Source organism: Salmo trutta, chromosome 7, assembly GCF_901001165.1.
Source record: "Salmo trutta chromosome 7, fSalTru1.1, whole genome shotgun sequence".
Taxonomy (NCBI): domain Eukaryota; kingdom Metazoa; phylum Chordata; class Actinopteri; order Salmoniformes; family Salmonidae; genus Salmo; species Salmo trutta.
The window spans coordinates 52467857-52493888 of record NC_042963.1 but is presented as its reverse complement, the minus strand read 5'-3'; the positions used below and the strand labels follow the sequence as shown (position 1 = coordinate 52493888).

Here is a 26032-nt window from a genome sequence, read left to right as displayed (position 1 = left end):
TTCAACTTGAATCTTTTGATTTTATCATGTATGTTTTTATTTTTCTGAATTCCCATTTTGTATCGTCTCTGTCTCTGGTTTGAAGCAGGGGAAGGCAGGCTTCCCTTCTGTGTTCACGAGCCATATGTCCAGGATATTCTCACATTCTCACACAACAACCGTTTCCCTCCAGTTCATTGAAGATGGTCAAATGATCCAGAAAAACATCAGGCAGATTCATTTCAAATGTTATGGATAAACAACAAAATTACTTTTCCATCTAGATTTAAATGAGCCAGTTTAAAAGGGGATAGTGTGTGTCTTCAAAAGTAACAGGCCACACAGTCTTCAAAGTAACTAATGGTCTGTGAGGACTGCCGCTCACTCTTCAAGTATAAAGTTAGTTACTTCAACATATTAGCAGTGGCAGGTAGCGTCTGTGTTTCCATCTAGAAGCTGCAGGAAGGATAATGATGCCCCAATTTCGAGTAGATTTTCCGCTTGTTAAAGAACCGATTGTCTTCATCAAATTCTTGGAATCTTTAGAATATTTTATTTGTTATTATCGATCATATTGACTGAATAGCAAACCAAGTTTTTCACGTTTTATCATCTGGATTTAAGTTTAACCGCGGCTTTCGCTTTTGGGAGCTGTAGAGGCTAACGTTACTGTGGAAGAAATATTGTGTCCATTTCTTGCGGGGAGAAAACAAGAGAAACTTTGATTGAAGGTTATATACCTGAAGGGATAAAGCTATCTGTATGTTATAGTAATATCTCTTACAGAGGGTAGCTAGTAGCCTATCTGTATGTTATAGTAATATCTCTTACAGAGGGTAGCTAGTAGCCTATCTGTATGTTATAGTAATATCCCTGACAGAGGGTAGCTAGTAGCCTATCTGTATGTTATAGTAATATCTGTTACAGAGGGTAGCTAGTAGCCTATCTGTATGTTATAGTAATATCTCTTACAGAGGGTAGCTAGTAGCCTATCTGTATGTTATAGTAATATCTGTTACAGAGGGTAGCTAGTAGCCTATCTGTATGTTATAGTAATATCTCTTACAGAGGGTAGCTAGTAGCCTATCTGTATGTTATAGTAATATCTGTTACAGAGGGTAGCTAGTAGCCTATCTGTATGTTATAGTAATATCTCTTACAGAGGGTAGCTAGTAGCCTATCTGTATGTTATAGTAATATCTCTTACAGAGGGTAGCTAGTAGCCTATCTGTATGTTATAGTAATATCTCTTACAGAGGGTAGCTAGTAGCCTATCTGTATGTTATAGTAATATCCCTGACAGAGGGTAGCTAGTAGCCTATCTGTATGTTATAGTAATATCTGTTACAGAGGGTAGCTAGTAGCCTATCTGTATGTTATAGTAATATCTCTTACAGAGGGTAGCTAGTAGCCTATCTGTATGTTATAGTAATATCTGTTACAGAGGGTAGCTAGTAGCCTATCTGTATGTTATAGTAATATCTCTTACAGAGGGTAGCTAGTAGCCTATCTGTATGTTATAGTAATATCTCTTACAGAGGGTAGCTAGTAGCCTATCTGTATGTTATAGTAATATCTGTTACAGAGGGTAGCTAGTAACCTATCTGTATGTTATAGTAATATCTCTTACAGAGGGTAGCTAGTAACATATCTGTATGTTATAGTAATATCTGTTACAGAGGGTAGCTAGTAGCCTATCTGTATGTTATAGTAATATCTGTTACAGAGGGTAGCTAGTAGCCTATCTGTATGTTATAGTAATATCTGTTACAGAGGGTAGCTAGTAACCTATCTGTATGTTATAGTAATATCTGTTACAGAGGGTAGCTAGTAACCTATCTGTATGTTATAGTAATATATGTTACAGAGGGTAGCTAGTAGCCTATCTGTATGTTATAGTAATATCTGTTACAGAGGGTAGCTAGTAGCCTATCTGTATGTTATAGTAATATCTGTTACAGAGGGTAGCTAGTAGCCTATCTGTATGTTATAGTAATATCTGTTACAGAGGGTAGCTAGTAGCCTATCTGTATGTTATAGTAATATCTGTTACAGAGGGTAGCTAGTAGCCTATCTGTATGTTATAGTAATATCTGTTACAGAGGGTAGCTAGTAACCTATCTGTATGTTATAGTAATATCTGTTACAGAGGGTAGCTAGTAGCCTATCTGTATGTTATAGTAATATCTGTTACAGAGGGTAGGTAGTAACCTATCTGTATGTTATAGTAATATCTGTTACAGAGGGTAGCTAGTAGCCTATCTGTATGTTATAGTAATATCCCTGACAGAGGGTAGCTAGTAGCCTATCTGTATGTTATAGTAATATCGGTTACAGAGGGTAGCTAGTAACCTATCTGTATAGTCTAGTAATATCCCTGACAGAGGGTAGCTAGTAGCCTATCTGTATGTTATAGTAATATTCCTGACAGAGGGTAGCTAGTAGCCTATCTGTATGTTATAGTAATATCTGTTACAGAGGGTAGCTAGTAGCCTATCTGTATGTTATAGTAATATCCCTGACAGAGGGTAGCTAGTAGCCTATCTGTATGTTATAGTAATATCCCTGACAGAGGGTAGCTAGTAGCCTATCTGTATGTTATAGTAATATCCCTGACAGAGGGTAGCTAGTAGCCTCACCATCGTTTGTGTTGTCTTGCCAACTTGCACAATAAAGAGGAGTTGGAAAGACGACATAAACATATCTGGGACCAAGCTCATCAGGTTAATGTGTTTAGACCAAATTGCTTTGGTAAATGCTTCGTCCCAACCTGCTGTAGGCTTGTTTGAACAATACTGTTAATGTCCTCTTATGTATTTCTATACATTTGTTTTAGTTTCCCAGTAATTATTGTGCATTTCAATAGCCCTTTGAGGACTTCTATTCTATCATCACCTGTCCTGTGCCCCCCAGGTTAAGACAGGTGCCACTGGTGTAACCGTACTATACTAGAGACTCACCTGATTAGGGACCTTTGCCTTCTCAGCTGAGTTCATTGCGAGTGTCACCATCATGGCCTTCATGTACCGTATGGGGACTGTACCGTATTGGGACCGTACTGTACTGTATGGGGACTGTACTGTATGGGGACCGTACTGTACTGTATGGGGACCGTACCGTATGGGGACTGTACTGTATGGGGACCGTACCGTATGGGGACCGTACCGTATGGGAACTGTACTGTACCGTATGGGGACCGTACTGTACTGTATGGGGACTGTACCGTATGGGGACCGTACCGTATGGGGACTGTACTGTACCGTATGGGGACCGTACCGTATGGGAACTGTACTGTACTGTATGGGGACTGTACCGTATGGGGACTGTACTGTACCGTATGGGGACCGTACCGTATGGGGACTGTACTGTACCGTATGGGGACTGTACGGGATGGGGACTGTACTGTACGGGATGGGGACTGTACCGTATGGGGACTGTACCGTATGGGGACCGTACCGTATGGGGACTGTACTGTACGAGATGGGGACTGTACCGTATGGGGACTGTACCGTATGGGGACCGTACCGTATGGGGACTGTACTGTACCGTATGGGGACTGTACCGTATGGGGACTGTACCGTATGGGGACTGCTGGTCTATGTGAGTTACATGAACACACCATGAAATAATACCATCACGCTAATACATTTACATTGTGGTCATTTAGCAGACACTCTTATCCAGAGAGACTTATAGTCAGTGCATTTTACTACGGTAGGTAAGTCAACCACACTAGATGGTACTAGTCATTGTGTGCATATAGTTGTCACACTGGTAATACCTATTGGAATCAGGCTACTGCATGGTCTGCTGATGGCTAAGCTTCTGAGTATTTATTCATTAAGACACATAAATAGTTGGAAACAGCAGACCAGGGCTGGCTCCAGGCCGCTAGAGAGACCCTGACTCTTACATGTTGTCGTCCCCCAGCTCCTCCTTGTGTGTGTGTGTGTCTCCTTCCTTCCATTCTGGCAGAACATTGTGGTGATCGTGCTCTTTGCCATCCTGTGGTTGAAGAGTGCGTCGTCGTGGGCCAGGGGACTACAGAGTGTACCCTGGCACAGGGCCGAAAGGCACAGGGCATGGTCTAAACATGTCTGTGGTGAGATAATGTCTTTTCTCAGTCATGTTTTTTTTCTCTCTCCTTTTCCCCACTGATCTAAAATAAAATGATCAAGTGAAAGACAGCCTAATGATGAGCTTCCACCATATTGTTTTCACACGTCAATCTTTTCCGGGTCAGTGCCGATGAAGAGGCGGAGCCAAGGAGAGGACAGATTTCTAAGAAATTGAGAAAAAGCCTAACAGTTCGTTCTTTCGTCCGTCCGTCCCTCTCTCTCTCTCTCTCTCTCTCTCTCTCTCTCTGTCTCTCTCTCTCTCTCTCTCTCTCTCTCTGTCTCTCTCTCTCTCTCTCTCTCTCTCTCTCTCTCTCTCTCTCTCTCTCTCTCTCTGTGCTTCCTTGAATGTGGTTCTGTGGGTGGGCAACACCTGGGTCCCCGATAAAGAGACCCCATGGCACGACAGAGACAGACTGCCCAGCTCCAGAGCCTAGGGATTGAGCGCAGGCAGGTGCCAGACCTTATATGAGCCCCCCTTCGCCATCCACTGATGCCCTAATCAGCAACAGTGCCCGCAGAGGAGAGGTGGTATGGTACCCTTGCAGGGACAAACCTTTTTAACTTCCTCTGAGTTGCTCTTGTACGCCTTTTGACAGTTGTTCTTGTCACATTAACCTTTTGTTTTGTGTCTGTAAATAGTTATTCTATTACTGTGTCAGTTTCCTTCAAACTTTAGCTTTTAATCACAATGTTGCTTTCTGTCCATCCACTGACGTAATATGCTTTGGTCATTAGAATATTCTTTCATGTACAATACTGAATGTATTAGATATTAGTATAGTGGTTTTTTTCTCTCTCAGGACAATCCCAGCCAATGAATTGCCTTGATGAAATCTGTGACGTCTTTGGTGTATTCTTGTGAATATTTAAGATAAGTGAGACTGTACCCAATTCAATTCCTTTTTAGGCTATAATAGAGGCACATCAAGCTGGTTACAGTAGTAAGGAGACAGGCTGTTTACATTCCTGTGTGAAGCTGTGTGTTGACTTTAGTCAACTCCCTTCTCTCAAACACATAACATTTTATAAATGTTCAATTTCAACACCCTATAAATTAAACCACATAAATTGTTTTGCTTTGTCACAGGCTCTGTCCTCTAGACTGGTTCTAGATTTGTTTGTGCTGTTTTGCCAACTCATATGGTAATTTACTGACAGCACAAACAAATATAGGGCCAGTCTGTCTCCCCTCTACCACACACAGCAACCCAGTACTCAGTCACAGGGTGCTGGTTAAACTGCTTCTAAATCAGGATGTATCATGGGTAAATTGTGACTGACCTGATCTGAAAAAAAATTATATTGAGTAGATATTTATGATACAAGGTGATTGATTTGTAGATCAGTCAGTCTTGACTCGACTTCAAAGTCGGCTGCAATGTGGAAGGTGTCGTTTGCTTGTCTACTCCCTGTGACTTAAATCATCACGGATGCTTCCCTTCTCTTCCCTTGTCTTCTCTTCCCTTGTCTTCCCTTCCCTTGTCTTCTCTTCCCTTGTCTTCTCTTCCCTTCCCTTGTCTTCTCTTCCCTTCCCTTGTCTTCTCTTGTCTTCTCTTGTCTTCTCTTCCCTTGTCTTCTCTTCCCTTCCCTTGTCTTCTCTTGTCTTCTCTTCCCTTGTCTTCCCTTCCCTTGTCTTCTCTTCCCTTCCCTTCCCTTGTCTTCTCTTCCCAGGAGTGTCTGAAGACCAACTGTGTCATTCATATGACTGCTGAGAACTTCCCTGCGTGAAAAGGGCCTGACCAATGATGAAGCGTCTGACTGTAGTGCCCAACAGGACCGGTCTTTTAACATTGAAAAAGTTGATTATAGTCTATAGCAACTTTCTTTGCAATTATGAAAATGTTATTTGATTATTTTCTGTGTGATTATACTTTTTTTCTGAGCATTTCAAAACGTACCAAAAGACACAGTTATGGTAGAAGGGTGGCAGGATTAGTGAATCATCAGTAGGACAGTTGGTTACACTTGACTTTGATGAATGACGGCAACGGTCTGTGCCTCAACGGTCTGTGCCTCAACGGTCTGTGCCTCAACGGTCTGTGTCTCAACGGTCTGTGTCTCAACGGTCTGTGCCTCAACGGTCTGTGTAACATAGCAACACCAGAGCAGTTTTGATCTAGATAAGCGTTGACAGGTTATATTTATTTGTCTGTTATCTTGATTTACAAAGCTGTTACCAAGTCATATTATGACCCGACCCAGCTTGTACTAATGTACAACGTATTTGAGTATCTCTGCACGTACATTATCTGTACAAACGTTTACACAACTGTTGTAAAGGCTAAACATTTTTCCCAAAACTTAAATCCTATACTTGACTATAATAATGATTTGAAAAATGTCTAAACACACAAGTAATGTATTATATGTCAGTGACGAATCAGAATTCAGACATGTTGGGCCTTCCCCTAGTTGTCATGGGTACCATATCTAACTTTACGCCTCCTTCTGAAAGAGCAGACCGAGCAGACCTTGCAGACTATCCAGACGTTTGTCTGCTCTGACTGGACCAGAGAGATCCTCTATCCTCTGTGGCCCTGCCTACTCCCTCACTCCTCATTTTTGATTGGCCAGTGCTAGCCCTCCCACTCCTAGCCTGTGATTGGGCAGAATCACCATGCTGACCATGAGGAATGACCATGCTGCTGCTCTCTGGCTGTATCATAGGGACAGACTCAGACACAGTGGTAACGTCCTTCCAGCGTCTGGCTCCAGACTTACTGTTGTACTCGTACACCCTCCCTGTGACTGAAAAATGTAAAAAAATTAAATAAAAAAATAAATGCTAAAGGTCAAAATTAGGTTTTATATAATCTCAGAACAAATAACAGGAAATGAGAGAAACTTACCAGGATCAACTTCCTCTCCATCAAATACAGTGTTGATCTCGATCACTTCCTGGAATAGAGAGAGCGTGTATATAGAGAGGACAGTCACCAACAATTGAATCGAGGTCCTAGAACACAGCGGCACTTTAAGAGACTGTAGGTAGACTAGCCAGACTGTAGGTAGACTGTAGGTAGACTGTAGCCAGACTGCAGGTAGACTGTAGGTAGACTGTAGGTAGACTAGCCAGACTGTAGGTAGACTGTAGGTAGACTATAGCCAGACTGTAGGTAGACTGTAGGTAGACTAGCCAGACTGTAGGTAGACTGTAGGTAGACTGTAGGTAGACTGTAGCCAGACTATAGCCAGACTGTAGGTAGACTGTAGCCAGACTGTAGGTAGACTGTAGGTAGACTATAGCCAGACTGTAGGTAGACTGTAGGTAGACTATAGCCAGACTGTAGGTAGACTGTAGGTAGACTATAGCCAGACTGTAGGTAGACTGTAGGTAGACTATAGCCAGACTGTAGCCAGACTGTAGGTAGACTATAGCCAGACTGTAGGTAGACTGTAGGTAGACTGTAGGTAGACTGTAGGTAGACTATAGCCAGACTGCAGGTAGACTGTAGGTAGACTGTAGGTAGACTGTAGGTAGACTATAGCCAGACTGTAGGTAGACTATAGCCAGACTGTAGGTAGACTGTAGGTAGACTATAGCCAGACTGTAGCCAGACTGTAGGTAGACTATAGCCAGACTGTAGGTAGACTGTAGGTAGACTATAGCCAGACTGTAGGTAGACTCTTACCATTAATATTTCCCTCTTTGGAGGTGTTGGTTCTGGGATCCTGTGACAGAGAAAAGAAAATATATCATTAGTAATACATGAAATATACATTTCTGTTATCAACAATGTCTTGATTCCCCCACAGCCACAGCCATGTAACGATTCCCCAACAGCCATGTAACGATTCCCCCACAGCCATGTAACGATTCCCCCACAGCCATGTAACGATTCCCCCACAGCCATGTAACGATTCCCCCACAGCCATGTAACGATTCCCCCACAGCCATGTAACGATTCCCCCACAGCCATGTAACGATTCCCCCACAGCTCGGCTCAGCAGGCAAAAGTGGTTGTAAAGACGTCGTAAGCTGGTTGTAACATCATTTCAACCAGCTTTGCCTACTGGGAGATGTAGTATTTCAGTTAATACTCACAGTACTTCCTTGTCTTCCCGGGGCCTGGGTTCGCAGCAGGAGCAGACACTGTGTTTAAGAGCCTTGTAGAGCTTCCCACAGAGGTGATACAGCAGGTATGACAGTAAACCAAGCAGTAGCATGGTCCCCAGAGCAATGACAAACCATATATACCAGTCGTCAATGCTGTACGTGTTCTCGGTGATGGTGATGTATGTTACACGAGGCTGCAAGGGAAAGGTTAACTGTGGTTTCTCTAGTCTGTGGTGTGAGGAAATTCACATCAAGATGTGTTGTTCAGAGTAGATGTAGAAAAGAGGCAAATAGTTGTTATGGTAACACTACTAATGTCCTTATTCAAATCAAATGTTATTTGTCACATGCGGCGAATACAGCAGGTGTAGTAGACCTTACAGTGAAATGCTGAATACAACAGGTGTAGACCTCACAGTGAAATGCTGAATACAACAGGTGTAGACCTCACAGTGAAATGCTGAATACAACAGGTGTAGTAGACCTCACAGTGAAATGCTGAATACAACAGGTGTAGACCTCACAGTGAAATGCTGAATACAACAGGTGTAGTAGACCTTACAGTGAAATGCTGAATACAACAGGTGTAGTAGACCTTACAGTGAAATGCTGAATACAACAGGTGTAGTAGACCTCACAGTGAAATGCTGAATACAACAGGTGTAGTAGACCTCACAGTGAAATGCTGAATACAACAGGTGTAGTAGACCTTACAGTGAAATGCTGAATACAACAGGTGTAGTAGACCTTACAGTGAAATGCTGAATACAACAGGTGTAGTAGACCTCACAGTGAAATGCTGAATACAACAGGTGTAGTAGACCTCACAGTGAAATGCTGAATACAACAGGTGTAGTAGACCTCACAGTGAAATGCTGAATACAACAGGTGTAGTAGACCTTACAGTGAAATGCTTACTTACAAGCCCCTTAACCAACAATGCAGTTTTAAGAAAATAGAGTTAACAAAATATTTACTACATAAACTAAAGTAAAACTTGAAAAAAAAAAAGTTTATTACACAATAAAATAACAATAATAAGGCTATATACAGGGGGTACCGTATAATGTGCGGGGGTTCAGGTTAGTCAGGGGCCATTTGTATATCGTTATATATATATATATATATATATATATATATATATATATATATATATATATATATATATATATATTTTTTTTTTTTTTTACACTGCGAAAAAACACAAAATAGCACAATTGGTTAGGAGTCTGAATAGTGGTTGGAGTGTAGGAGGTCCCTGAGCACAGCTCGAATTCGGGTCACCATGATCAAAGGTAGCAGCCGCAACCACTGCTTTAAGAAAGCAATGCCCCCTGGGGGAGTGGTGATCTGACTTTACGCTAGGTTCATTAAAGTATAGAGATAAGGCTTACTATAGTTGTAGTGGTGACGGTGGTGAGGTCAGGGTCCACTACTAGGATATTGATGATGACTGTGCCAGTTTGGGTCAGACCTCTTGGCTCAGACCCTGCAGACCGCAGGTTCCCATCAGAAACCAGCACAGTCACGCTGTACCAACCAACCATATAAAGTTAGAAATTAAGACTGCATGTAACCATCACAGTCAGATAGTTTCTCAGTTCAGAGTGCATTGTACAGTATATGTTTGTCAGACTGATAGGTGTTCAGACTGATAAGAGCACCAATAGTAGTTAGAATATCTGACCTGTAGTGCCAGACCCGGTCCAGGCCACTCTCATAGTCAAAGGGCTCCTTCAGGAAGAGTCTGGTGACGTTGGTGCCAGAGGAAGGTGAGAACACAAAATGGTTGTTCAGGTTGCTGGCCCCTATAGGGAAACATTTTGTGAAATATCAAGCCTATGATATCTTATATATTTATACAAGTTAAGTATGTCAGACCAGTCTTCAAGGATCGTATCTAGAGTACAGGTTTCTCAGTTACCTCAGGGCCGGTGTCCATAACGCATCTTAGAGTAGGAGTGCTAATTACATTTACTGTGCATTCGGAAAGTAGTCACACCCTTTGACTTTTTCCACATTTTGTTTACGTTACAGTCTTATTCTAAAATTCATTAAATAGTTTTTTCCCCCTTGTCAATCTACACACAATACCCTGTAATGACAAAGCGAAAGCAGGTTTTTAGAATTTTTAGCAAATGTATAAAAAATGTAAAACAGAAAATACCAAGCTATGGAAGGAATTGTCCATAGAGACCCGAGACAGGATTGTGTCGAGGCACAGATCTGGGAAAGGGTGCAAAACATAATTCTTAAAGGGAAGAAGTTTGGAACCACCAAGGCTCTTCCTAGAGCTGGCCGCCCGGCCAAATGACCAATCAGGGAGAAGGGCCTTGGTCAGGGAGGTGACCAAGAACCCGATGGTCACTCTGACAGAGCTGCAGAGTTCCTCTGTGGAGATGGGAGAACCTTCCAGAAGGACAACCATCTCTGCAGCACTCCAACAATCAGGCCTTTATGGTAGAGTGTCCAGCTGAAAGCCACTCCTCAGTAAAAGGCACATGACAGCCCTCTTAAAGTTTGCCAAAAGGTACCTAAAGGACTCAGACCATAAGAAACAAGATTCTCTGGTCTGATGAAACCAAGCTGAACTCTTTAGCCTGAATGCCAAGCATCACGTCTGGAGGAAACCTGGCACCATCCCTACAGTGAAGCATGGTGGTGGCAGCATCATGCTGTGGGGATGTTTTTCAGCGGCAGGGACTGGGAGACTAGTCAGGATCAAGGGAAAGTTGAACGAAGCAAAGTACAGAGAGATCCTTTATGAAAACCTGCTCCAGAACGCTCAGGACCTCAGACTTGGTTGAAGGACAACATCCGTAACCACACAGCCAAAACAACGCAGGAGTGGCTTTGGGACAAGTCTCTGAATGTCCTTGAGTGGCCCAGCCAGAGCCCGGACTTGAACCCGATCAAACATTTCTCGAGAGACCTGAAAATATCTGTGCGGCAACGTTCCCCATCCAACCTGACAGAGCTTGAAAGGATCTGCAGAGAAGAATGGGAAAACCCCCCAAATACATGCGTGCCAAGCTTGTAGCGTCATACCCAAGAAGACTCGAGGCTGTAATCGCTGCCAAAGGTGCCTCAACAAAGTACTGAGTAAAGGGCCTGAATACTTAATGTAAATGTGATATTTTTTTATTTTTTTTATACATTTGCAAAAATGTCTAAAAAACTGTTTTTGCTTTGTCATTATGGGGTATTGTGTAGATATTGATGAGGGGGAAAAAATATTTAATCTATTTTAGAATAAGGCTGTAAGGTAACAAAATGTGGAAAAAGTCAAGGGGTCTGAATACTTTCTGAATGCACTGTACGTCATTTAGCAAACACTCTTATATAGTGCGACTTACAGCAGTGATTGCATACATTTTCATACTGGTCTCCCTGTGGGAATCGAACCCACAATCCTGGCGTTGCAAACGCCATGCTCTACCAACTGAGCCACAACGGACCAAGTCATCTCAAATCAGTTTTGCCTTTTGTATCATATTAGATCATTTAGACGGAGGAACCTGATCCTAGATCAGCATTCGTACTGAAATGCTTTCTGAATATGCAGCCTAGAGACCGGCGGTACCTGAGATAGAGTAGATGAAGGAGGCTGAAGGGGAGTCCCTGTCTGAGCAGGTCATGATGAAGCCCTGGATGTTGGAGCCTGTCCTCAGGTCCTTGGGGATTATTAGATGTGTCTGGTTGGGGCCACACAGTGGAGGCTCGTCATTGGCCTCTGTGATGTTGATAGTGACCTAAACAAAACGCAAAAATCACCAATACATGCATATTTATTTTTAATTACCAGGTAAGACCCATTGAAGATAAATACCCCTTTTTGCTAGCTAGGGCAACCTGGAAGGCGAAAAAAAAAGTGGTTGGAAAAAAAACAGGCACTGGACTGTGTTTACATCATTAGGAATAATGTCTTGTTATGTCAATATAAAAGGTCACCAGGCCGTAGTACCGTTGTGGTGACAATGAGCGGACTGATGGGGTCCCCGTCCTCAGCTCTGATGACCAGGCGGTAGGTCTGGGTGGTCTCGTAGTCTGGCCGGGTCAGTAGGGTGAGACTCCCCAGCTTGGGGTCCAGGGAGAAGATGTTAGACAGACCACCAGTTCCTCCACCAGAGATCAGGGCGTAACGGACGCCGGTGGCAGGGAGGTCTCTGTCCGTAGCTTTCACTGATCCTATCACCGTCCCACCTGGAGGGAGAGGCACAAACATATCAATGAGCTCGGTGTGGTGTAGTTGTTATTGTTGTAGTGTTGTTGTTATAGTTGTAGTGTAGTTGCTGTAGTGTAGTGTAGTTGCTGTAGTGTTGTTATAGTTGTAGTGTAGTTGCTGTAGTGTTGTTGTTATAGTTGTAGTGTAGTTGCTGTAGTGTTGTTGCTGTAGTGTAGTTGCTGTAGTGTTGTTGTTATAGTTGTAGTGTAGTTGCTGTAGTGTAGTTGCTGTAGTGTAGTTGCTGTAGTGTAGTTGTTGTAGTGTAGTTGCTGTAGTGTTGTTGTTATAGTTGTAGTGTAGTTGCTGTAGTGTAGTTGCTGTAGTGTAGTTGCTGTAGTGTAGTTGCTGTAGTGTAGTTGCTGTAGTTGTAGTGTAGTTGTTGTAGTGTAGTTATAGTTCTAGTGTAGTTGCTGTAGTGTAGTTGCTGTAGTTGTTATTGTTTTAGTGTAGTTATTATAGTTGTAGTAGTGTTGTTGCTGTAGTGTAGTTGTTATTGTTTTAGTGTAGTTGTTTATAGTTGTAGTAACTTACGTCCAAGAAGCTCAGAGATTCTGTAGAAATACGATGGAGGGCTAAACACAGGGGGAAACTCATTCACAGGTGTCACCGTCACATAGATGTATGCACTACCTGCAAAGCACCATGGGAATCAGAGTTCAAAATGAGTCTGAGTGGGGGGGGGGGGGGGGGGGGGGAATCACACTACTGTACTTTGTGATATACAATTGTGTTCAGTCTAGGCACTCAGTCACCTAATAAAAAAATAAACAAGCAAAACAGCAAATAAACAGTCACCTACCTTTTAGGTTGGGCTCATCCTTATCCTCAGCCACAGCCAACAGGCTGTATTCATTACCATAAAGCAGGTTACTGGGATCCTCAAGGTCTAGGTTTCCTTTGAGCTGTACGGGGAAAGAATTGTAAACAACCTCATGTAAGTATACGTTTGTGACTTTGTATGAATGGGATCATTCAGTAATTTTATACTTTCATGTCACTGGTCAGGAAAAACTCCTGTCCCTTTAAATATGAATATTCTGCTTACTACGATCTGATTGGATCCCGTGGGTTCCAGAGCAAAGCGGTTAGCGCAGCCCAGACAGGACAGGCCAGTGAACAGGAACTCTCTGAAGGTCGTCTCAACGTCATTATCTGTACACGTTACCGTGGTGATCAGGGCCCCAGGTTTTTCCGTCTCAGATACTGCCACCCTGGATCCAGTCAAAGGAAACGATGCAATAGATACATAACAATAATGGCTGCTGCCTTCGTGTACATACTAGTGTCAACACGGGTTCAAATCCAAGCCACATCTCTTCTGACACACTCCTTTCCTACCTAACTGTCTATCTGTTGGATACAATAGTGAAAATAAAAGATAAACAACAGTATAAAAATATGACCTCTGTGCGCCTGGGGAGCAGATGGGAGGGTTGTCGTTAATGTCAGTGACGGTGATGGTGAGAGTGATGGTGTTGGTCAGGGTGATGGTGTTGGAGGGAGGGCCAGAGGGGCTGGAGGTGGCTGTCACAGGGACCGTTATTTCAGGGTCCTCCCTGAGAGGAGCTGAGTCACGGTCCATCCTGTTGGCTATAGTCACCAGGCCAGTGTCTGAGACATGAGACAGGCCAAAACACAGGGGCGCACAGTGAGCATTTAAAAAAAATCTAAATAATGTTCATTGTTTTTTAAAATTTCAATCAGGTTGTGAAGCTGAGCTCATACTGTATGTCCACATTCCATGTTTTTCTAATTGTAGTGGGGACTGTTAAAACTGAAAATTACAATCTTCACTAATTGATCGCAGGACAAATTCCCTTTTAGTTATGGTCAATTATCGATATTTTGTGGAAGTACGGTAAGTATGTATAGTATGACTGCGCAGTGTACTCACATCTGTGTATAGCCAGGTAGTTGTTGGTGCCGATGCTGTAGATGATGTAGAAGGAGTCATCGGGTACCACTGCTGTGATGTTGGTCACGATAAACCCTGGACTCAGCTCCTCAGAGACTGTGAAGTCTGTGATTGTACTGCTTACGACATAAAACACACACAGTATAGATATACAGTAAAAAAAAAAATGGGTAAGGTCATACAGGAATCGAAACAGCTAAATGAGAAACACACAATTTCAACCAGTGTGCTACCTACAACCGTTTAGGACAGATTTTTTTAAAAACTATAAACGAATTCACTTTTATAAACGATGTATATGAGTATTTTCTAAAGTAAAGTGTTACTAAAGTCTTCAACAGTAACACTGACTTTAGGAACTGAGGTTTATCATCGTTCCTGTTGACGATGTTGATGACCAGTGTTCTGGATACGCTGTTGTTCCCATCACTCACAGTCAGGTTGAAGACATAGCTGCAGGACACAGAATGCAGGACGTATAAGAACATTAGAATGTAACATTTACAAGACATCACTACACACTGACATAATGCTGCGGTATGCTGTTAGCGACATCTGCGGAGAGACATTTTCAACGGCACAGTACCCAATATATTAGAATGTGATGTCTGTGTGCAGGAGACACATCTCTACCTTCTGGGGTCAGTCAGGTAGCTGAACTGTTTAGTTGTAGTCAGGAAGCCGGAGCCAACGTCAATACGAAACTCTGTGTTTGACGGGGTCAGTGTAAACTAAAATACACAACAACATGGAAGTCAGATATTTCAACTAATAGACAGACAGTGTGTGTCAGGGTTGCACAGTAAATTCAATTTCAATACGATGAATTTCAATTTACTTCCTAACTGAATTGAAATGGAATTTACCCAACCCTGGTATGTGAGAGAGAGAGAGAGAGAGAGAGAGAGAGAGAGAGAGAGAGAGAGAGAGAGAGAGAGAGAGAGAGAGGTTGAGGAAGTCATACAGTCACAGGCTGGTTCTCAGGATCAGAGACTGTTGGCCTGTAGATCTGTCCTGGTGGGGATTTCTCCAGAACATACAGGACAGACTCTGAGAGGATACAGGAACACACAGGAGGTTAAAATGGACTGTGTAAGTCATAATAACCATTTCACACATGTTCACACACAGGCACACACACAGAGTACCTTCATCTAGGAATACAGGGGGTTCGTTGACGTCAGTTAGGATCACTGTGAGTCTCTGAAGAGCCAGGTCCTTCGTATTGTCCACGGCGAGGATTTGAAGGACAAAGCTGTTGGGTGACGTCTCAAAATCCAGGTTGGTAGTACCTGTTACTGTTACCTGTATTCAGAACAGAAAATGTATCATGAAATCATCCACCTTTACTCTTACTTTGCAAGACATGGTGTTTCTTCTGTGAGGGGTTGTACCAGACCTGGGTTTAAATATTATTTGAAATCATTTTAAATAAACAAACCCCATCCACATAGCTCTCCAGACAGGCTGAAAGAAATGCTCAAAGTATTTTAAAGATTTCAAATAGTATTTGAACCCATGGCCTGGTACATATCAGGCCTTGCTAGGGTAGTATTGAGCAATGCCTCACCTGTGCTTTGTTAGTGTTGATCATGGACACAGTGAATTTGTTGGTGAGGGGGTCAGAGTTGAGTATCCTGGGGTGTCCTGATGCCAAGCTGGCACCTGGGGACAGAGCCACCTGGAAGCTGTAGGTCACAGTGCCAGCCTTGCTGTTCTCTGCCAGTCTAGCCGTGCCTGGCAGGCCTATCAACGAAACCTCTGGAGCCGAGCCTGAAGCCACCCGCAGAGGAAATGAACACCAGTTAATGAGATCATGGCAGTGGTCAGTAGGCACCAAACAGAACAAAATGGCACTGAATAAAGTTTAAAACAAGTGATATCTGATTCTGAAAGTATCCCCAAAAAATAAATGCTTGTTTGTTTTTCATTGCAAAACGCTTTACTATGGTGTGCCTTAACGAACATGACCCAGAAAAAGTCATACAAAAACCTATGTTAAAAAAAAAACAGCTCAAAAGTACATTGTAAAGAAAAAACACTTTGACAGAGGACAGTGTAGATGTAGTTGTCTCACCTCGTATCATCAACATGCCCAGGGTCAGGCTCAATAGGAGTTTGAAATCCATGGCCATTTCTCTCGTCAAGTATCAAGGGTCCTCTCAATAGCCTTATGCTACACAGAAGTAAGTTTGAGTGTGTACTCTTATCGCAGCTCGGTTACTGGAAGGCTGGACGTTCTACTCTACTGTAGGCTGTGTTGCTAGAGTCCTGTTGTGTTGGTAGATACAGGAGTTTATGGTCTTTACCTTTTATGCGAGTCACACCAACTATAAGTACGAGCCATTTCCTCTACCTTATGTTGAACTCAGATGGAGGACTGAATTCTCCAACATATTTAAACAGAGCTGATTGTGATCCGACTCTGAACTAGGCCCTGTGTATACAATAAAGACCACGTTTGAGGAGAGGCATCTCCACTGTTCACAAAGAGGATGTCTTTCTGGAGAGATCTGAAACATTTCTTTCTGCACATGTAAAATTTGATTATCACTAAAATGGAATATTGATCAGAGAATCTCTGAAGTCCTTTGTTTACAGCTAAACACAAATTAATAAACGTGATGGGATTTGATTCCTTAGATACTGTGAGTTAGTTTGGTATCTAGGGCTAGGCCACGAGTGGAGTACACCACTGTTCTATGACTAGAAGGAACTCAACCTTTCAATAGAACCCCTCCCCCCCAACACCAGATGAGGTAGGTTTAAAATAAAGTAGATTTTTAATTAGTAATAGTTTTACAGAAAGATCAGATCACAGATTTGTGATGTCAATATGTAGGTGTGCATGCTGAAAGCAAAGCACCATTTTAGAAACTGTTCGTACTTGTTAGTCCGCTGGAACCTCAAAATCCCAATGCATTTCAGGTGGCATAGACTTGAGAATTCCCAGTCACTACATGTACACTGAAGTTATTAAGAACTAGTCTTCAGCCTTTAAAAGCTAGAAATGCCATTCCAACTTTAAAATTTACAGACCGGTCTGAATTAAATGTTCGTATACAACTTTTGAACTAAAAGTTTTAAAATGTGGGAAAAAGCTCTATAGGCCACTGTTAAAACTATAAACATCCAAACATTGACTAAACTTAAGATTGTCGACGCAATTTATTCTTAACTATAACCATTTTAGAAGTGTGCATAAAAGCGCCATAGACTTCAAAATGTGGATTCACTGTTCTTCAGTCGTTTCAGCTAAATGTCGCTGACGTGTACAGTGACTCAACTTAGATTGTCTCAAAGCTTCCTTGCCTACTGCAAACTATGAAGCCTGTTGTAGCCCTAGTCATTGCAATTGGCAGAATATAAGCTTTTAAACTGAATGCACTACCACTGAACTTTCAAAACTAAAGTATTTTGAAAGCTTAAAAACACATGCCTTTTAATAATATACTCCGTCGCCTACTATATTAGCCCACTGACAGCATGGTAGCAACAGCATGGATGAAAACAGCAGATTAATTGACCCACTATGCAGTTAATTTTGTGCATCTAAATCACCGAGTGCCTCTTTAAATGGGAACACCTCAACAGTATGTTCTTCAGACATTTTGTATTCTGTCATATTTGTAGATGTCGCTTCATTCAACAAAGAGTATTTAGTTTGTTTATAACTTCACCCGTACCAAGAGTCACCAACTATATTCATCACAGAGACAGTAGCCCCTTTTCAAGGAAATATTTATTCAATGGGATCAAGGGACAGTGTCGATCACATCTTTTCCAGCTCAGTTAAATATTAACAAATTTACAATCATGAGGAATGTAACAAAACAGAAACAAAAACACCAGCCTTAAAATCTCATCCCATCAGGACCCTCCGCAGAGTGAGTATAGTGTGGCCGATGGCCTCGATTTAGCCTGGTCCCAGATCTGTTGGGCAAGAGCACAAACAGGTGTGGGACCGGGCTAGTCTTGATTGATGGCTGTTGGGTATCCTAGCCAGCAGGTGGTCTTGGCTTGACAGACTGAATCACACTACATTTCACTATTGTTTCACTTAACACAGATAATGGAGTGGAAACAAACATGAACAGAAGTGGAATTCAGTCTGGGATTCCAGTTGGGCCTTTGTTGTGGCTCAGCTCCAGGATAGGTCCATCATTAAACCCTTCCTCATTTACAGTGCTTTATAACTCATCTTTGTCTGTTACCTGTTGGCCAGAGAGAGGGAGGTTAGTTGTAGTTACACCATCATTAACTAAATCATGCAGAACAAGGCAAAACACTTCAATTTAAACTATGAATATTCAAATTATAACCTATTCCCCAGGCTATTGGGCACAGCAGAGGAGGCTGGTGGGAGAAGCTATAGGAGGATGGCTCATTGTTATGGCTGGAATGGAACAGAGTTAAACATGTGGTTTCCATACGTTTGATACCGTTCCAGCCATGACAATGAGCTTGCCCTCCAATAGCTCCTCCCATCAGCCACCTCTGGTGCATAGCACATATAAGCCTGGTACAGCAATGAGTCAAAGTTGGCCTTAGTGGGAGTGACCTCACGGTCTCTCGGTATTGGCTAACCAAAGCCAAGTTTGACATGTTGATCCACCAAACATTTGGGTGTTTGTGTCTGGGAAGGAAATGATCTGAACTATAAAACCATGAATGAACAGTTTTGGGAAATTACGGTCAACTGCAACATGTGCTCTGTGAGACTCACCGCTTCTTCATCTGGAATTTCCTCCTCTTCCTCAGCCGCTTCATCTTCTGCTGGCTCTTCAGGCTCCTCCTCCGGCTCCTCCTCTGGCTCCTCCTCAACCTGCAAGGGGCGGGACAAAACAGGATTAGATTTAGTTTCCTCGGTATTTAATCAGAGTAACACTGCATTTCTTTTTCAAACAGGTGGGATAAGCCCTGAGCTAGAGCAGTATTTTTCCTGTCTCCGGTCCTCCAGTTCCCCCCACAGCACATGTTGTAGCCCCAGACAAAAGACAGATTCAAGTCATTGAGGGCTTGATGATGGAGTCAGGTGTGCTTGGCCAGGGCTACTGTACTGGAGGGAAACACGTGGCTACAGCACCACACATTTACAGAATTTAGGAGTTGTTCATGTCTTATTGTGTATTTAGCAGGGCTGTGACATGCCTGTTCGGTGAGGTCCACGTTCATACTGAGCCGTAGCATACGCTCAATCCGGTCTCCGTAAGCCTTGGTGTCTTGGAGCTGGTAGCCTGAACGCAGCGTGGCAGTCTCAAACAGCACCATGGCCAGGTCTGAGGCAGTCTGGTCCTCGCCATCCGTCTGCAGGTAAGAGAAATAGAAGAGATGACAATTAAACACTCAGCGATATGATGGTGCCACGAGCAGCACAATGTACAAACAATCAACTGACGAAAGATGACATTCTAAGCTTGATCCTCATTGGCCCCCACCCCCCCTTGAGAATCAAGTATGACAGAAATGTCACAAGGTTGATGTGTTATGTGAATACTTACAGAAACACGTTTCAGCATCTCCTTAATGAGAGGGTGCTTCGGGTTGATTTCTAATGTTTTCTTCTGGCTTGCATAATAACTGGAAACAGCGCAAGAGAATTAGGAAATCTGAAGCACAAGTAGCATCTTGAAATATATATATTTTTTTATTAGTCAATGATATCAACATTTGGATCCTTTCACAAAGTAGGAATGAGGAAGTGTTCTAGGTACTTAAACAGAAGCCTTAATGACCACTCACTTTGTGGAGATGTCTTTCCCGGTCTGGTAGGCCTGTGCCTTCATGATCCTCTCCATGTTACCAGACCAGCCGTACTGGCTGGCTACAAGAGCACAGGGGGACTTGGTCAGCCTCTGGGACAGGATGGCCTTCTCAATCTACAAGAGAAAAAGGACACATTGGCAAAATAGATCTAGGTTTTCCACAATATCATTTCATCCAAAAACATTGAAGGACAGATTCTCCTTTAAGGTTTCTTTTTTTAAAATCCAGCACTAAATTGAATCCAAGTCTGGAAAAAAAGAAACTTTTTTTTATCTCGAGCGGGCTGAAGTTTGACCTTTTGCCTTCATGTTCTGTATGTTACCTTATCCTTGAGGGCGCTGTCCTTCATCCAGGTGGTGAGAGGTTCATACTCCTTCTCCAGGGCCTCCCTTGTCTCCTTGGCCTTGTCACTCTCGTCAAACTTAATGCCCTCCTTGGCCACGTTCTGGAAGCGCTTTCCATCGAACTCCGGCAGAGCCTGGACACAGTACTCATCAACTGGCTCAGTCAGGTAGATGACCTCATAACCCTTCTTCAACAGACTCTCCACGAAGGGAGAAGACTCCGCCTGGGGGACGAGGACATTACACAAGGGAAGACTAGGGTTAGGAGGAACATTAACCTACAATTACACTAGATTGCTTACACCTTACAGATCTGCAAACATCTCAGGGGACGTGAGCAGATTGGAACCAGCTGAGTGGTTGCATTCAGAGAGGTTACCTTAACGTCATTTGAAAACAGAGTTCAAGATAAGAAATGGAGGGAAAATCAAAAGAAAACCCAGTTTACGGTCCACTCTTCCCACCTCCTTTAAGCTAGTTCTAGACATGAAGTATATCTGGTCCCGCGTCGCCATCTCTACGTATGGCCATCACCACACCAGGCCACCGCGGCAGCCTAAGTGGCCTATACAGTAACACTACCCACCTCCTTGCGGCTGGTCCCGGCCATGAAGTAGATCTTGTCCTGCTTGTCCTTCATCCTCTCTACGTACTGCTCCAGGCTGGCCAGCACCGTGTCGCTGTTGGAGGTCTGGAAACGTAGCAGCTTAGCCAGACGGGTCCTGTTGGAGTGATCCTCAATAACGCCCAGCTTGATGTTGGTGCCAAACTCCTTCCAGAACTTCTCGTTGTACTGCTCTTCTGCAATCTTCTTGATCATGTCCAGGGTCTTACGCACCAGCTTCTTACGAATGACCTGGATGGAGGAACGTTTAGTTACTAAGCTCACATCCATTCACTACGATGGTTAATAACAAGTCATTCTCTTCATTAGGCACCAAACTGACCCGAAACAGATCACTTGTCTAATTAGATCGGCTCACCTTGAGCAGCTTGTGTTGCTGCAGGGTTTCTCTAGACACGTTCAGGGGCAGGTCATCAGAGTCCACCTAATAAAACAAATCATAAATCACTTAGAAAGTAACATCATTAAATGAATAAACAATCATTTAACTGTACAGCAGGATCAGAGGTCAATTCCAATTCAGAAAAAACAAAACCACCCTGCTGTACCAAGTCTTAGATTAGTTATACAACTTAAGCTATGTAAGGCTGACTCACCACTCCCCTGACAAAGTTCAGGTATTTGGGCATCATGTCATTGAAGTCATCAGTGATGAACACTCTACGGACAAACAGCTTGATGAAGTCGTTCTTCTTGGTTCCGTACTCGTCGAACATGCCCCTGGGGGCGGCAGCAGGGACAAACAGGATGGACTTGAAGGTGACCTCACCCTCAGCTGTGAAGTGGATATGGGACAGGGGCTCATCTGTGTCCTGAGGGGGGAGAGCGACAAAATCAAAAAGGTATTCATAAAGCCCATTTCATGTCAACAGTTGTCACAAAGGGTTTCACATTAACGCAGTCTAGACTCCGAAGAGCAAACTAAAATGGATGCTTTGGCTAGGAAGAAGTCCCTGGAAGGAAGTCAGGGTCGCAGACTGCATACCTTGGAGAAGGTCTTGTAGAAAGCCTTGTACTCGTCTTCCTCTACTTCTTTGGCTGGTCTCGTCCAGATCGGCTTAATGTCGTTCATCAGCTCCCAGTCCCACACAGTCTTCTCAACCTGGACCAAAGGCATGGAAGTGGTTTTGGGTTTTTACAAAGTCAAAAACATCCAAAATATGACACCAATTGATAACTAAGTTCTATTCTGTGTTAGCATTTGAATAGATCAAATAAATGGAACTGGTACAGAAGGAGAGGTTTGGGAAACTGAAACTAGTCAAGCTGTTTGTTTACCTTCTTTGTCTTTGGCTTGTCCTCCTTCTCATCCTCCTCTTCCTCCACCTCTACCTCATCCTCAGTGGCATCTTTCTCCTCTGCCTCGGTGTCCTCGTCGATGGGCTCCTCAACAGTCTCAGTCTGGGCAGGTGGAAGAGAAGGGAAAAATGTTATTCCTACAGCTCACTGCTACAATGGTTCACCATGGTTTGTTCCTTTGACAAACTTCCTCTCCTTTATCTATGATAAGCTTGATTCCACCATATTGTTTCCACCTGTAAATTATTTTGCCATCAGAGCAGATGAAGGAGAGGACAGGAAAAATAGTGTAGTTCCACTCCAATACCTTGCTGGACCAGACGTAGATGGGGAAGTTGATGAACTGGGAGTACTTTCTGACCAGGTTCTTGATGGTCTCCAGCTCCAGGTAGTCTGTAGCCTCCTCCTTCATCACCAACCTGGACCAATCAAAGACAACAAGTGGATTGAACCTCGTTAGTGTCAAAACATGAGTCAGTCAAAATACAGATTGATTCAAGGTCATGGTACTTTGTGTTTTGAATTTCATTGAGGGATTTTTGCCCTGTATTATCTTATAATGCTACACAAGTTCATTTAATTCATGGCCACTGTATGAATACCAGAGGCCTGGTATTCAAAACCTTTAAATACCAGGAGCATTTGCTTGTGGCTGTCTAGACTGCCAGTTTTCACTTTTGGAAGTACAAAAAAATTGTACTTGACTGATGTGTGGTTGTCTCACCTAGCTATCAACTGTAAGTCGCTCTGGATAACCATCCGTTAAATGAATAAAATGTAAACATAAATGTACTCTGAGACACTCACGTGATGGTGGTGCCCCTTCCTAGGGTGTCTCCGCGGGGGTCCTCAATCACGCTGAACTCATTGGAGTCAGACTCCCAGATGTGCTGCGTGCCATTGTTGTGCTTCGAAGACACAATCACCTTGTCAGCAACCAGGAAGGCAGAGTAGAAGCCCACGCCGAACTGTCCAATCAGCTCTGAGGTGGACTGGCCCTCACTTTCAACCTCTGTCATCTTGTTCAGGAACTCGCTGGTGCCTGACTTGGCGATGGTACCCAGATTTCTAATCAGGTCTTCTTTGGTCATGCCAACACCCGTGTCTGTGATGTGGAGCATGTTCTTCTCCTTGTCAGACTAGGGAGAACATGAAGAGAATAGGTGAGCTCAACCTCAGAAGTCCTAATGGTATTTTATTAATTTCCATGTCTTACAAAGCAGAATGGATCAGTCAAATATCTTTCAAAGACTAACCCTTTCTCCAATTCCAATTCCATTCCTCTCTTAACAGTCTCAAAACACATTGGAGAAGAAGGTCCAAGGGGAAGGACCTTGGACCATCGCCAGTACGGTTGAGAAGAGTGCGCGGAATTGAGATTGAGGACGTGACCATGAAACACACCTTGATCTTGATGGTGAGCTCCTCGTTGGCTGCCAGTGCATCCTCATTGGTCAGAGACAACAGTCTGATCTTATCCAAAGCATCAGAGGCGTTGGAGATCAACTCCCTCAAGAAGATCTACAGACAGGTGGACAGGATGGTTACTGTTAACATAAACCTCTGGGTTGGTTATGAATGGATCTACGCAACTTTTACTGACTCTACAATCTGGAGTCATAATATTAACCGTCTCAAGATCCAACACACAGACAGGAAGACAAGGGCAGGATGGGGAAGTTTCCGGAAACCTGCAACCCTACCGCCACTCACCTCCTTGTTCTTGTAGAGAGAGTTGATGATGAGTTTCATCATGCGATTGACCTCTGCCTGGAAGACATGTTTCTCCGACTTCTCTCTAATCTCTTTGATCTGAGCTGCGTTCAGCCCGTCCAGCTGGATAGACTCCTCCTCTCTGAGGACAGAGACAGAGAAGTCAATGACATTCAACAGGTCAGTGCGTCACACCGAACTGTCCCTGCAACTGATCATCACCTTAGTTTTCCCTGTAGACGACTTCTGTCAGGTTTTACTTTAAGGTCCCTCCCAAACAATTGTGTCGGCTCTGTGCAACTACCAAACATACATCAGTAATGAGGCTGGGACTGCCCCTCAGAGTCTGGTTTGTCTTTAAAGTTTCGCCCTCTGACTTACCTCTGCACCACCTCGTCATCCGTCTTGGATCCATCTCTGCTCTTTCCCAGATCATCCTCCACAGCGCCGTCAATGTCAAGTTCATCTTCTGCTCTCACAGATGCTGCATAAAAACACCATCCAAGTTAGCAGAGTAGGTGATTCTCTGAAAGGCAACCTATTGATGGAAAACTCTAACCCAAAAACTATTAGTCCATTGTAGACCTTTGCTTGAGTTCTGACAAAACATTTGGGGACATTCAAGATATGTAACTCAATACAGAATTCATCCCGTATGATACATGTTGCTTTATATAAAGCAAAATGCGTCATTATATGACGTAAAATACATCATACAGGGATGGTTCTTTATTTTTTGAGTGTTAAACAGCTTGAAAGCTTGAGTGCTGACAAACAAAACACTTTGGGACTGTCAACAATGGACTAATGAAAGAACCAAAAAAATATTGTTTTCCGTTGAGTTACAAACTGAAGATGCTAGCTACCTTGAGTTTGAAACAAGAGTCGCATGCAAATCATAAAAGAGATGTGGACTATTCAACCTGACAGAAAACAAAACAGTATAATAATTCAGTCACGGGCTCCATGTATATATATCTAGCTGTATTCCTTAGTTAGCCAAAATGACAGGAAATACAGATATCACAAACTAGCTACGCTAGATCGTGTTAGCCTTGGCTTGCTCGTCCTAACGTTACCGTTAGCAGTTGTGATCTGTGGTTGCTAGCTAGGAACAGGATGTTTGCTAAGCTTAACAAGGAAACTTCCAGAAACGTGTGAAGCAGTAAGAAAATCTCCTAGAAATCTAATTCAATGAATAAAACCCAAATTCTTACAAATAAAATGCCTAGTGGTGTCCATAGCTAACTATTAAGGTGACATACAAGCTCACGATTCAGATGGCTGGCTAGCAATAAAAGAAATCAAGTTCAAACGCTAGCTCGTATGGATATACAACGCTAATAGCGATGCTAATAAAAACATCCTCAGATACTCACCGAATGCTAAAAGTGCACAGAGCAGCCCAATAAACCAAATCCGCTTCATTTCTGCTTAAAAAAATTATCTTCAGACAAAATACGTGTGTATAAACCTATACCTCAACCGTATCAACGTAACACACCGACGCCTTGACAAGGAAGAACGGACAAGTTGGAGCTCCCCCCTAACAAAAAGCACCCGTTTTAATACCCCCCTGCAAGACGGACCAATCATAGGGCACCACGCACAAAACACAGCCAATAGCAGCAGGACATTTCACAATCTACGGGACATTTTCTCCCAATAGACGTCTTCCATGTAAAACTTAATACATGAAAATCGTGGCTTGTAACCATTGGCTTAAAGAATTCTTCTAGAGGTACTATTTGAGGCAACTACTCTAAAAAATAAAAAAATTGCTCAACACACAATGTTTATGCATTTTGCTCAATCAGTGTTATTTATTTATTTTTTTAAATATTAAATTGTATTGATGTGATGATCGTTTATCGATATTCTATTTGGTCACTATAATGATAATGTTTTGTTTCTAGAAGCTGATAGGCTATAATGTACAATAGACATTCATACTGCATAAGAAAACAACGTTTATTTGTCACATGCGCCGA

General features: G+C 42.9%; 2 protein-coding genes and 1 long non-coding RNA gene across 3 annotated transcripts; 1 reads left to right on the top strand and 2 right to left on the bottom strand.

Annotated features, from left to right (window-relative positions):
* Positions 1 to 4427: 4427 nt before the first annotated feature.
* On the top strand, positions 4428 to 5394 carry LOC115197668 (uncharacterized). The gene is made up of 2 exons (XR_003879039.1): positions 4428 to 4625; positions 4898 to 5394. It is a non-coding gene; the product is annotated as an uncharacterized LOC115197668 (long non-coding RNA).
* Positions 5395 to 6206: 812 nt separating this feature from the next.
* On the bottom strand, positions 6207 to 16429 carry LOC115196631 (cadherin-related family member 3-like). The gene is made up of 19 exons (XM_029757477.1): positions 16372 to 16429; positions 15865 to 16067; positions 15443 to 15599; positions 15259 to 15344; positions 14928 to 15025; positions 14646 to 14747; positions 14274 to 14410; positions 13783 to 13990; positions 13425 to 13590; positions 13179 to 13281; positions 12911 to 13009; positions 12119 to 12357; positions 11738 to 11906; positions 9842 to 9962; positions 9549 to 9684; positions 8143 to 8348; positions 7730 to 7769; positions 6947 to 6995; positions 6207 to 6845 (listed from the first exon to the last, which is right to left on the bottom strand). The coding sequence occupies exons 1-19, from the start codon at positions 16427 to 16429 to the stop codon at positions 6577 to 6579; spliced, it is 2646 nt and encodes an 881-aa protein (XP_029613337.1). The 3' UTR covers positions 6207 to 6576.
* A 1588-nt stretch (positions 16430 to 18017) lies between these two features.
* Positions 18018 to 25587, bottom strand: LOC115197665 (endoplasmin). The gene is made up of 17 exons (XM_029759413.1): positions 25421 to 25587; positions 24423 to 24525; positions 24042 to 24183; positions 23733 to 23849; positions 23136 to 23467; positions 22636 to 22747; positions 22308 to 22430; positions 22015 to 22131; positions 21626 to 21841; positions 21388 to 21453; positions 20991 to 21260; positions 20383 to 20628; positions 20037 to 20173; positions 19796 to 19874; positions 19446 to 19601; positions 19021 to 19119; positions 18018 to 18508 (listed from the first exon to the last, which is right to left on the bottom strand). The coding sequence occupies exons 1-17, from the start codon at positions 25467 to 25469 to the stop codon at positions 18485 to 18487; spliced, it is 2388 nt and encodes a 795-aa protein (XP_029615273.1). The 5' UTR covers positions 25470 to 25587; the 3' UTR covers positions 18018 to 18484.
* Between the last annotated feature and the right edge of the window lie 445 nt (positions 25588 to 26032).

Excerpts from the sequence above, each read along its gene's own strand:
- LOC115196631 (XM_029757477.1), bottom strand. The coding sequence starts at position 16,429 with ATGGCCATGGATTTCAAACTCCTATTGAGCCTGACCCTGGGCATGTTG. Across the intron at positions 16,068-16,371 it reads GGGCATGTTGATGATACGAG|GCTCGGCTCCAGAGGTTTCG; the intron begins GTGAGACAACTA and ends GGGTGGCTTCAG. Across the intron at positions 15,026-15,258 it reads CTGAGAACCAGCCTGTGACT|TTTACACTGACCCCGTCAAA; the intron begins GTATGACTTCCT and ends TGTGTATTTTAG.
- LOC115197665 (XM_029759413.1), bottom strand. The coding sequence starts at position 25,469 with ATGAAGCGGATTTGGTTTATTGGGCTGCTCTGTGCACTTTTAGCATTC. Across the intron at positions 24,184-24,422 it reads GATGACGAGGTGGTGCAGAG|AGAGGAGGAGTCTATCCAGC; the intron begins GTAAGTCAGAGG and ends CTCTGTCCTCAG. Across the intron at positions 22,748-23,135 it reads GGAAGGGGCACCACCATCAC|GTTGGTGATGAAGGAGGAGG; the intron begins GTGAGTGTCTCA and ends TGATTGGTCCAG.